The following is a 12490-nucleotide window of genomic DNA, read 5'->3' as shown; positions in this document are numbered from 1 at the left end:
TGTCTGGCATCATCATGTCTGCAACTCTTCCTACAGTGTTGGGGAGTGGGCAGAAATTTATAAGGGGGAGGTGGGGAGGGGGGGGGGGTTCTCGCCCAGAAATTGAACAAAGGTAATTCAAGGCTATTAGCTAATTTTCCCAAATTTTGCACAAATTTCAACAAAATTTTCCGACAAAAGACAATAGGGCTAGGATGGGGATCCACCAGGGAACCATAGCTCTGGATAAATCACTGAACTCTCATTGAATTCTATACAGTGTTAAGATGACTATGTGGAGATGTGCAATGTACAAATTCTTTATTTGCGTGTGTGTGTATAAACATTACTATGCCTGAGCAAGTTTCTGCTCGATAAAAAAACACATTAAGCAGCTTTGTATTAGTCCCTTATTTTTGTTTGACATTTATCTGCTTGAGTCCATTTCAGTATCCACAGTAAAACATCTTGTATTTAACTAGGGTGTATTGTTTTAGTTCTTTTATCTTCATAAAGATATTGAAGCAATGCTACTAGTATCAAATACAAAACCAAATACTGCACATCTCTCTCTACTGTATGAGTTTATTTGTGAATGTAATAATTATATGACAAAACGGTAAAGGGTTTCTGTGGTTACTTTTCAAATCTCCAGATCTTTTCTATTAGCAATAGTATTTCTTTTTTTTTAAATGCACCCATTTTTACATTACCTCACATACATGAATCACTATGATGCCAGACATCAAATGGTAGATCAATATGCAATTGACAATTTTGGCTCCTCTGTGTCGCAAACATGGAATTATAGTATTTACAGAATAAGTATTCATTAGGTAAATTAAATAGAATTGTTGACAAAACAAAATAGGCATTAATGGGGCACTAAGTGATACACTGCCACGTAATGTTAAAACAAATGTACAAAATGGCCTAGACTGCGATATAGCAGTAAAAAAATTAAACACAATTTTTCATGATGCTGCATCAAAGTCTGCTGAATTCTTTAAAGGAAAACTTCAAAGCAAGAAAAATAAAACTAAACGAAAAGAATGGTTTTCGGACTTCAATCATGATTTAAGGAATACAGTAAAAACTATCTTTCCCTTGTTAATAAATTCCTAAATGATGGATCATACCGTCAAAAGTATCTTATCTTTCTAAGTATAGGAGAAGTTGTAAAAGTGAAGAGAAAAAATATAAGACAAAAATTTGCCAGGATTTATACTCTAACATGGATAATGATCCAAAAACATTTTGGTCATCAATAAACAAAATAAACTGTCGTGCAAAGAATGAACACGACGAAATTTAGAAAAGGAATTTATTGATTTCTTTGAAAATATCAATGAACATTCTGATAATATTCCCAATAATAACTTCCATGCTTCAATATCAAATAAGTTAACTAATAAATAATCAGAAAACATTTAATAAAAATTTATATGAAGACCCATTCACTAAAGATGAAATAATGAAAGCAGTAAAAACTCTTAAAAATGGAAAGTCGACAGCTAGTGATCTCATATCAAACGAAATGATAAAATATGGAATAAATCATCTTACTGAGCCTGTATAAAAAAAATTAACGTGATTTTTAAAAATGGTGAGTTTCCAAAAATATGGAATGAAAGCTACATTTCACTCATCCATAAGAAAGGGGACAAATCCAATCCGTAAAATTACAGAGGAATTTCTCTGACATCTAGGTAAACTTTTTAACAAAATTTTATTGGCCAGAATAATGACATTTATTAAAGCTAACAAATTAATCCATAACAATCAAATTGGATTCAAAGAAAAATCAAGAACCACGGATCATCTTTTTACATTAAAAGCAATTATTGAAAAATAAAAATCAAACAATAAAAAAGTATGCAGCTTTCATAGACTTAAGAAAGGCCTTCGATGCAGTCTGGAGAGAAGGCATGTTTTATAAATTATGAAAAAAAAAAAAAACACTTCTCTTCTCAAATACTTAAAATTATTCTTTCAATGTATCAAGAACCTTTTTGTAGATTGAAGTTCAAACAAGGTTTAAGTAGGAAATTTGTGTCAAAATGTGGAGTCAAGCAAGGAGATGTTCTTAACCTCATTCTTCTTAATTTATATATAAATGATTTAATTTCAAATCTTAGTGAAGGCGAGGTTGATCCTGTCATTATCGGAAATATCCCAATTAACTCACTACTATACGCAGATGACATTATATTATTATCTAGTACTCAAACTGGCCTTCAAATCTCATTGAATATTTTGCAAAATTTTTGTGAATCATGGAAGCTAGAGGTCAACCAACAGAAATCTAAAATTATAATATTCAATTCAAATGGGGAAACTCATTTTAATAGTTTAAAACATAATGATAACATTTTAGAAACTGTAAAAACATGTTGCTATCTCGGTTTAACAATTAAATATACAGGCAATTTCAATATTTCTTCTCAGATATTAATGTAGAAAGGTCGCAAGCCATGGTTTAAGATTAAAAACTCGATAGGATTGAACAATCCATGCTCTATGTTAGAAAAACTATTTGATATGCTTATAAGCCCGATTATTCTATATGGATGTGAAATTTGGGAAACCAATTGTAATTTCAAAAATAGTGAACCATTTGAACATCTCCACTTAAAATTTATAAAAGAAATCCTTGGTGTTCACAGCAAGGCAACAAATTCTGCATGCTTAGCAGAACTAAAAAGACAACCTCTCATAGTCAAAATTATGGTTCAAGTTATTAAATTACGGGAACACATTATTAACTCCAATAACACTCTTGTAAATGAAATATATAAAAATATTCCACAAAATAATAAATGGTTAACAGCTCACAATTGGATAAAAGAACTTGGTTTTAATTATATTTTAACTGATACTTAAACATAATATATAACATATAAAGCAAAGAATCATTGATCAAAATAATCAAAATCAACTCTGTACATTGAGAGATAATAAGAAACTTCTGTTTTTTTTTTAAATAAAATCTACAAGGCCAACAAAAAACCATCTTATGTTGATACATGCAAATACAAATCAGGCAGATCTATAATTTGCAAATACCGAATTAGTACCCACTCTCTTTCAATAGAGAGAGGACGATACAAAAACACTCCAGCTAATGAACGCATTTGCAAATCATGTCAATTAAATCAAATTGAAGACGAAACCCATTTCTTCATACACTGTCCCGCTTACATTAATTATAGAAATGATTTAATAACTATAATTAAGAAATATATAAACTACTTCAACTCACTAACAGAAAACAACAAAAGTTTGATTTTTAACTCTAATTCACTCCCACTACTCAAAGCAACAATTGATTATATCAACAACCAAGCTTTCATTGAAAGTATAACGTTACAATTTTCTGGTTGGTCACCGTCGTCCAAATGATAGCAATGTTTTGTTAATACAAATGTATGTGGATTATGTTATTATTGTGTCATGACCATTTAATGAAAATGTGTTTGAACAATAAATAATTTGAATTTGAATATAACTTGAAAACTACATTTTGGAAATTGGACACCACAGATTTTACTCGTGCAGACAAGAAGATAAATTTCATTCTTGTCACGATAAAGTGGTTCTTTCGGGTCACGAGTTTTAACCCATTTTTTTGGAAAGGGACGATTTGACACGATGTGCACACGTATATAAAAACTCGTTTTGTTCCCCGGTAAAAACAGTCCTCCGGTAACTGATGAAAACATCGTACATCATAGATGTACAAATGTAAATAGTTTATTGATAGTTGACAATAAATTGTTTTGGTAAGAATACTCAATAATATCTGCTAAAAAGATGCAGGCAACAGAAACAGTAGCACATGTACAAGAATTTCTTGTGTCTGCATTAATATTTGAAAATCAGACACAGTCACACAGGCATTTGTTTCATATAACAGGTCAGGGAGAACCACTAATTGACATATTATATCTCAATTGACATAATTCACCAATTGGCATATACAAGGATAAACCAATTGACATATGATATACTGTTTTTTTTATGCCCCCTGCAACGATAAGTTGGGGGCTTATTGTTTTACCCCTGTCCATCCGTCCGTAATTCCGTCTGTAATTCTGTCCGTCCCATAAGTTTTCCGCACCTTTTTTTGAAAATCCTCGAAGATATTGATCTGATTTTTTGTATGAGTCTTTCATGATTAGTTACAGATCGAGTTTCGTTCTGCTACACTGAGATTTACCAAAATTATGGTCCCTGGACTTAAAAAATTCTATGGAAATAACAGTTTTCCACACTTTTTTTGTAAACCCTTGAAGATATTGAACTGATTTTTTGTATGTGAGTCTGTCATGATTAATTATAGAATGAGTTAAAGTTTCGTTCCGCTACGCTGAGTTTTACCAAAAATATGGGCCATGGACTTTAAAAATTTCATGGAAATAACAGTTTTCTGCACTTTTTTTTGTAAACCCTTGAAGATATTGAACTGCTTTTTGGTATGTGAGTGTGTCATAATTAGTTACAAATCGAGTATAAGTTTCATTCTTCTACAGTGAGTTTTACCAAAATAATGGGCCCTGCACTTTAAAAATTGTATTGAAATTATAGCTTTTCGCTTTTTTTTGTAAATGCTTGAAGATATTTGACTGGTTTTTTTTGGATTGTGAGTCGGTCATGGTTAGTTACAGATTGAGTTTAAGTTTCATTCAGCTATGCTGAGTTTTACTCAAAACCACATGCGGGGGCATCATTTGTGTCTCACAGACACAATAACACATCTGACAAAGTGCTTTTTACAATTATGAGTTATGATATAGCTGTATGAAGATTAAATGCAGGGGCATCACTTTATGTAGTCCATATTACATCTATGTTTTATAATGGTGCATCACAGGTGGCTGCACATCAGCTAATTAATATTGACATACACCTGTCAAATAATTTCCAGTAAACAATTAGGAGACAGGTAGACAGGATGTTTATACAGTAATAAAACCACACTGACTGTAATTTATAAGGGTTGACAATTTTTTATGTCCGATATTGGAAAACGGTCGTCGGTCATTTGCTAAATTTGTTGGTCAAAGACCGGCATTTTTTACCATTTCCGGATCTTTGGGTGTGACATACATGATTTCAATTTTAAAGTTATTAGAGGTGGTTGAAAGGCATTTTGTAAATGCTTGAAGATACTTGACTGGTGTTACCACTGAATCTCCAACTTTTTGTATGGCACATCTTTCTGACACCAACCCAACATCAATATCCAAATAAAAAAGAGGAGGGTTGCAAGGTTATAGGAAATTCAGACTAGGAAACATGAGGAAATATTTTTTGTTAAACATATATCCTGATACTTACCTCTGATTAACTACATGCTTATGTACTGAGACCATCAAACATTCAGAAAACGGCCATCCTTAAATAATTCATAGTTTGCTGTACAAAACCTTACAAATAAAAAATACTGATCAAATAACTTACTCATTTCCAAAGAGAAAGTCTGAATACACATATCTATCCAAGTGATCAATTTTGAATCCTGATATCATGGATCAATGACCCCAAGTATCATCAACAATGGGTCAAAGAGAAAATAATATGAAAGAAGCCTGTCAAGCTGCATTGTATTTAGATTGTACTACTGATTTTAATGGGCAATTTTACTTAAATAGGCTATCTTAACAGTTGATCAAATGATGCATATATAGGTCATCTTTAATGGTGGAATTTGACACACTGCACCTTGCAAAATGATTCATGTACCAACATTCAAAGTAAAGGGTAAGACACGGAAAACGACAAATTTAATTCAAAATCACACCGAATGAAATTGTCAATATAAACACTACATAGTACACAGAATAAAAGGACAAAACATATGATCTACCAAACGAGTTGTACACCAAATTTTTATAAAGAACAGTTGATTAACTCAGGTTAAGGATATCCATATTCTCTTGTTTAATTTCTGTGACCTTACAAATACAGGTTGTACATGTATATAAAAGAAGAACTTACAAATATGCTATGTTTTTTTCTGCTACAATGGTGTCTCATACAGTGTTAGTGACTATGCTATATACTTTTTGAAAAGTTAAGATTGGGACTGCAGATCAATGTGTAAGACTTGGTAATGCCAGCAACTAAATTTTAGTTACACCACAATGATAAAACTTAAGAAAGACAACAATGCAGTAAAAATACTCAGCTACATGTATTTTCAAAATAGTTATTGAAATATACCCCACTGGGAAATTTGATTACACAAATACTGTTCAATTTTACTTCAGAAGTTACTTGTAATATTTTTGCAATTGTTTATCACATGACTTTTTCGGTCTTTTCCAGGTTGAGAACATAATGACAGCATATCATTTGTGTCTTCAGCGCTACTCAGGTGACTTGTCTGAGAGACTGTATAAACTTCAGCAAGAAGGGGCATTATTTGATGCTTCCATTCTCTGTGAAGATGGCTCAGTTCCTGTCCATAAAATAATCAAGCCAAAGCAATTATTTTCGGGAGCAGGTGCCTGAAGAGTGAAATGACAAGCATTATTTGATCCTGATGAAGAACTTCTCTAAAGAAATGGTGTTAGATTTGGTACAAGGAATTTATGCAGGTCTGTTCACCATTCATCGTGACAGAGCTGTGGAAGCTTTAAGGTTGTGTAACTTCCTTGGCATGCAGGATTATTTCATCTCAATGCAAGCTGTTATTGATGAAAATCCAGATTTGAAACAGGCAGTAGAGGAACACAAAAGAGTTCTTGGAAATGAAATAATACATTCTGATAAAGAAAATCAAGTGACAAGTCTTCCTCACCATAAGGGTACAGGCAAAGCATTAGCAACTATACAAAATAGTCAGTCAGTTCAAGTAAGCAATTCTGATAAAATTAAAAGCACAACTCAAAACAACAAGAAAAGTCAAGAAAAGATGAGATTAGATGAAAATTCTAGTGCAAGCTTTGTTCCTGGAAATTCTAATCAACTTACTCAATCAAATATATTGAAGAACCTGCTGTTGTGGTGTCCAGAAAGACTCAATGATGTGTCCAAACCATAGGCAAATGTTTCTCCAGAAAAATCAGTATTTACACACAAATTAAGAAGAGAAAACAAGAGTCTTCCTAATGACAAAGTTACTGATCAGTCTGACTGGCAAAATAGCTATAGCTACAATAAAATCAGAATTAACTTCAATTTTAACTTGCCAACAAGAAATGATTACTCTAGTCTTCCTGTTAGTGACAGTGCCAGCTTATCCGTAAACGACAATTCTGATTTACATGATGATGATGATAATTGTGAATTACCTGTGAATGTCAGTTCCAACTTATCTGTGACTGGCAATTCTATCATACTAATGACTGACACTTCTAATTTAGACGTATCTGTTAATGACAGTTCTAACATACTTTCAGCTAACCATTCTAACCCTTCTGTGAATAAAAGTTCTAACTTACAAGTGACTGGCAGTTCTAACATCCATGTACCAATGACTGACAGTTCTAATTTAAACTTACCTATGACTGGCAGTTCAAACATCCATGTTCCAATGACTGACAATTCTAACATACATGTACCAATGACTGACAGTTCTAATTTAAACTTACCATTGACTGCAGTTCTAACATCCATGTACCAATGACTGACAGTTCTAATTTAAACTTACCTGTGACAGGCAGTTCTTACATACATGTACCAATGACTGACAGTTCTAATTTGAACTTACCTGTGACTGACAGTTCTAATTTAAACTTACCTGTAACTGACAGTTCTAACATACATGTACCAATCACTGACAGTTCTAATTTAAACTTATCTGTGACTGACAGTTCTAACATACATGTACCAATGACTGACTGTTCTAATTTAAACTTACCTGTGACTGACAGTTCTAATTTAAACTTACCTGTAACTGACAGTTCTAACATACATGTACCAATGGCTGGCAGTTCTAATTTAAACTTATCTGTGACTGACAGTTCTAACATACATGTACCAATGACTGACAGTTCTAATTTAAACTTACCTGTGACTGACAGTTCTAAAATACTCGTAGCTAACCATTCTAACCCTTCGGTGAGTGACAGTTCTTTCTGTGGTTGATTGTGCAAAGTTACCTATAAATAACAATTTAAACATCCTAAAATACACGTGGCTGACAGTTCTTACTCATCTATGAACTTACCTTGTCATGAAAATTCAACAGATCTACAGCCACTTGAATGCTTTGCCATCAATGAACATGATTATAATATGAAGATGGAAGAACCTAACAAAGGATTTGGATCTATACTTATTGATGAATCGGGTAAAGATCAACAACAGTGGATATTAGTTAATGATAAGAAAGATACTGCTGATAATATGGAAACAATGAAAATTCCTATCGAATTGACAGAGCTGATAGCAGAATTTAAAGTGCCCATTGATGTCATAATAGATTGTAATATCATGAATGTATTGATAGAATAAGTGGTAAGTTACACACTACATTTACATGTTTATACATATACAAATGTATCATTGTGTTGTAAATTTACATGTTCAAAATTATGTAACTACTTGTTTATTATGTAGATGGCAGTGTTTTGTCGAATGTTCTCAGACTCAGTGTAATAAATTTTGATAATATACACTGTGAAATAAATTGGGTAATTTCACTCTCAGTCTTTCTCCTGCCAAAGCATCATAACTTCGGTATCAATCTGCCAATCACAGAATTTAAAATTTGTGTTGAAAATATCAATAAATTATGAAGAAAATCTATATTATAAATAGGATAATCAATTGGTTATCGTGAATAACCAAAATATGATCACTCGTACCAAGATTGGTTGAGGATTTAACTCATGTGCAGAACAAGTTATAAACAAATAATAATGTCATTTTAATTCTGCAGAAGAACTATTAATTGTGGAGTACCAAGGAAAAGGTATGATTATGGCCAGTTTTGGCCTCAGAATTTGAAATTGTTCAAGATAAAGATTTTTATCCTTTTTGTGCACATAAGTGTTTACCCCTGCTAGATTTAAAAGAATTTGGCGAAAACAGAAGCACATCTCGTAATTGTAGCACCCGCAAAATTGCCTAAATGATGAAAAATCCATAAAATCTCATTATTTCAGCATATTTTTGACCGTGTTTGTGAAAAATAAATAGGAAAAGAAGTAATAATCATGTAGTGCTGTCCCATACATGTATTTCTTCGTAGACCAAAAAAACAGTCATTCCTTAAGTATATATGGTATATGTCATGTATATACAAAAGGTACAGTTCCATTTTTATTTTATTACATTTGTAGGTTCATGATGAACATGCATCACATTCTGTATCACTTCAGCATAATGAAAACAGCAAGAAATGCAGGAATAATACAATAGATAACAGGAAAATAAAACAAAATCCATCAAGTAAAATACCAACAAAAACTAATGCTTTATTTACATGTGAGGTTTGTTGTGAGGGTTTTTATAAACAGTGTGAATTCCAAAGGCATATGATTACACATGGTTTTGAAAAACCACACAAGTGTCATTTATGTGATAAAACATTCTTTTGGAAGTGGGATCTGAATACACATGTAAGAAACCATTCTGGTTAAAAGCCTTTTATTTGTGAAATATGTGGAAAAGGATTTAACAAAAAGGTCAACTTAAAGATACACGTGATTGCAATTCATTCGAATGATAGACCTCATAAATGTGATCTATGTGGAAAAGGGTATTTAACTATCTTACTGTTGAAGGCACATAGGAGCACTCACTTTAATGAAAAGCCATTCAAATGTTTAATATGTCAGAAGGAATTTCATCATAAACTCTATCTACAGCGTCACATGCATATTCATACTGAAAAAAAGATGATATTTTCAAATGTGATGTTTGTGACAAGACTTCCAAGAGGAGTTATAGCTACAGAAACACAAGGTCATACACACAGGAACTATACCATACCTTTGTTATTTGTGTGGTACTTTATTTCTCTACAAAAATGATCACACAAGGCACATAAAGAATCACTCTGGTGAAAAACCTCACATGTGTGACATGTGGTAAAGGATTCAACAGGAATACAAACTTATAGAACTTACAACTACAACTGTACAGTTTGTGGCAAAGGATTTATAAAAAAAAAATATGTAGAAAGGCACATGCGAACACACACTGATTATGAATGTGACATCTGTGGTCTCAAGTTCAAAGGCTTAGGACTGTTCCACATTCACAAAAAATCCCATTTCAAGTCTTTGAAATGTGACTTCTGTGGGAAGGAATTTAAAACCAGCAAGTCACTGGTCACAATAGACATAAAGTAAGACATTTAGGTCTGAAGCCACATAAATGTGGGAGTTGAAAAATAGAATTAAATGCACAAGAAAGAAAAAATTATACAGGTACAATTTGTGCTTAGTCAAGATTTCATGCAAAAACATTTTTTCTAGTTTATTAAGTAGGGTGTACTCCATGTCCACTCCCTATAAATCTGCACTCATCCATTGTCTCTATGAGAAAGGTTACTTCTGATATTTAACCTCCTTATAACAATATTCAGGAACTTTGCTGAACTGTTTGTAACTATTAACAATATTTTACATTTGTGAAAATCTCTAAATGGGTTAGAGTTTAACTGTTATCATAATTCTTTTACAGGCACAATGCAAGTCATTATAGAAGGAAGCTTCCATGTGTTTGTCATTGGTTTTTAGTCTAAGGTCTAAGATTACATATGTTTTTGATTTATGAAAGGGTATTTTTTTCGTCCAACTCCAGTATGCTTCGATTAATTATATTGTGATTGCTTTTCACAATGAAAGGAAGCTTGTTAACAGTGAGTTATTTTATTTTAGGTTTTTGAAGCTTCTCAAGGAAGTTGACCTAGGGTAAGGGACAGAACTCTTGAAATCAGGGGTATGTTTGTATCATATTCAATTTCTCCAAAGCCTATCAAGCTTTCATTTGAAACAGAATGAAATCAGTCCAAGTTACTTTGATGCTAACATGAGATTGATGTAAAATGTTGAATACAAATGTTCGAATTATTTGTTAAGAGTTGGGTCCCTTAAACTAGGTCTACCTCCTTAAGTCATGTATGTCACTGGCTCACCTGAAGAAGCTTCCCTACTTCAATTTCTGAGCACTGCTTCCCTACTATAATTTCTGAGCACTTCTTCCCTATTATGATTTCTGAGCACTGTTCCCCTACTATAATTTCTGAGCACAGTCGCCACTGAGACACAAAATGTATTCCATACATGTATGTAAATCCTTTTAGATAAAAAAAATATTAGATTATGTCTAACGAAAATATTCAGCTCTATCTTTAATATATAATGAAATTAAGATTCATATCATTTGAAGATTTGAGGGAAAATTATTTCACATGATTTTCACACGAATTCACTTGATTTTCACCAAAATTGAGCAAATAAACATTGTGACAGAGTTCATGTGAAATTCGGGTGAATCGAGCCTTTTTTCACATGCAATTCGTGTTAGGAAAATTTCACATGAAAATCATGTTAATTTCATGTGAAGTTCGATTAACATGAATTTCACATGGAAAATATTTGCCTGTGCATTTTACATCATATGCATGTATACCGTCTGTAATCTCTAACTCAAAGGGTATTTATTATTCAAGCTTTGCATTATGGTCATAAACACGTTGGAAATGTGATAAATTGGTTGATACATTTTTGGGGGTTTGAAGTTACCCATTTTTTGTCACTTAATGTTATGGACGGTATCTTTTTTGTGTGTTCTGCAACTCAAAAAGTATTTAACCAATAGTATTCAAAATGTGTACAGTGTTTATACATATTGAAGATGTGCACCTCATATTACCGCAGGGATAAACAAATATTTTTTCCTGACTTTTTAGCATGCTGAGTTTAGCCATTTTCATCTGCGTCACCAACAGTCACAGTAGGTCTAGTAGCCGCTCCACTCTATCCTTCCGTCCGTTCGTCCGTCATATAATGTGACATTAATGGTTACTCACTTTGTGTTATCTGTATCTCGAAACGTATTTAACCAATATTATTCAAACTTTGCACAGCGCGGTATCAGTGTCAAAAACACGTTTTTTTTTGCATAATTATGCTTAAATCGAATTCTGTATATGCTAAACTATTTAAGCATATGCTTTAATCGAATTAAGGATATGCTTTTAGCATTTGTAAAAAAATCGATTTTATGCTTATGCTTAAATGCTTATTTTTGACCCTGATACCGCGCCATACATATTGAAGATGTGCACTCTTATTTTGAAGAAATTTTAATTATTTTTTCCTTCATTTTGAATTTGGCCATTTTTCAGCAATATATACAGTCATTGAAATTTGCACTTGTAACCCACATTGTAGTATTTTTAACTTGATCTGTGTTTATATACGTGTACATACATATTGTAGACACTTATGTGCAGACAAATATATGACGGTGACGCAGGTACAGGCATGTATGGGTCTTGTAGCAGCAGTATTTGCAATCATTTGTAAAATATTAATCTACACTGTAT

At 32.5% G+C, this 12490-nt stretch overlaps 1 protein-coding gene and 1 long non-coding RNA gene across 3 annotated transcripts in view; one reads left to right on the top strand and one right to left on the bottom strand.

Moving 5' to 3' along the window:
- LOC148603472 (uncharacterized) overlaps window positions 1-8287 on the bottom strand; it is a 33159-nt gene extending 24872 nt beyond the window's left edge. Inside the window, exon 1 of one of the 2 annotated variants that reach the window (XR_015916255.1) lies at window positions 8156-8287. This is a non-coding gene — a long non-coding RNA (uncharacterized LOC148603472). Of the gene's footprint in view, window positions 1-5442; window positions 5621-8155 lie in introns of those variants that run through there. The other variant, XR_015916256.1, reaches the window with a different exon arrangement.
- Window positions 3670-8169, top strand: LOC148603473 (uncharacterized). The gene is made up of 2 exons (XM_088551285.1): window positions 3670-3761; window positions 6310-8169. Exon 2 carries the CDS (start codon window positions 6527-6529, stop codon window positions 7025-7027), a length of 501 nt encoding a protein of 166 aa, XP_088407411.1. The 5' UTR covers window positions 3670-3761; window positions 6310-6526; the 3' UTR covers window positions 7028-8169.
- Window positions 8288-12490: the final 4203 nt, after the last annotated feature.

Source organism: Perna viridis, chromosome 11 (genome assembly GCF_037379345.1).
Source record: "Perna viridis isolate PV_CMFRI_1.1 ecotype Kerala chromosome 11, ASM3737934v1, whole genome shotgun sequence".
Classification (NCBI taxonomy): Eukaryota; Metazoa; Mollusca; class Bivalvia; order Mytilida; family Mytilidae; genus Perna; species Perna viridis.
The sequence above is the reverse complement of the archived record's forward strand: the minus strand, read 5'-3'. Positions and strand labels throughout refer to the sequence as shown.

Excerpts from the sequence above, each read along its gene's own strand:
- LOC148603473 (XM_088551285.1), top strand. The coding sequence starts at position 6,527 with ATGAAGAACTTCTCTAAAGAAATGGTGTTAGATTTGGTACAAGGAATT.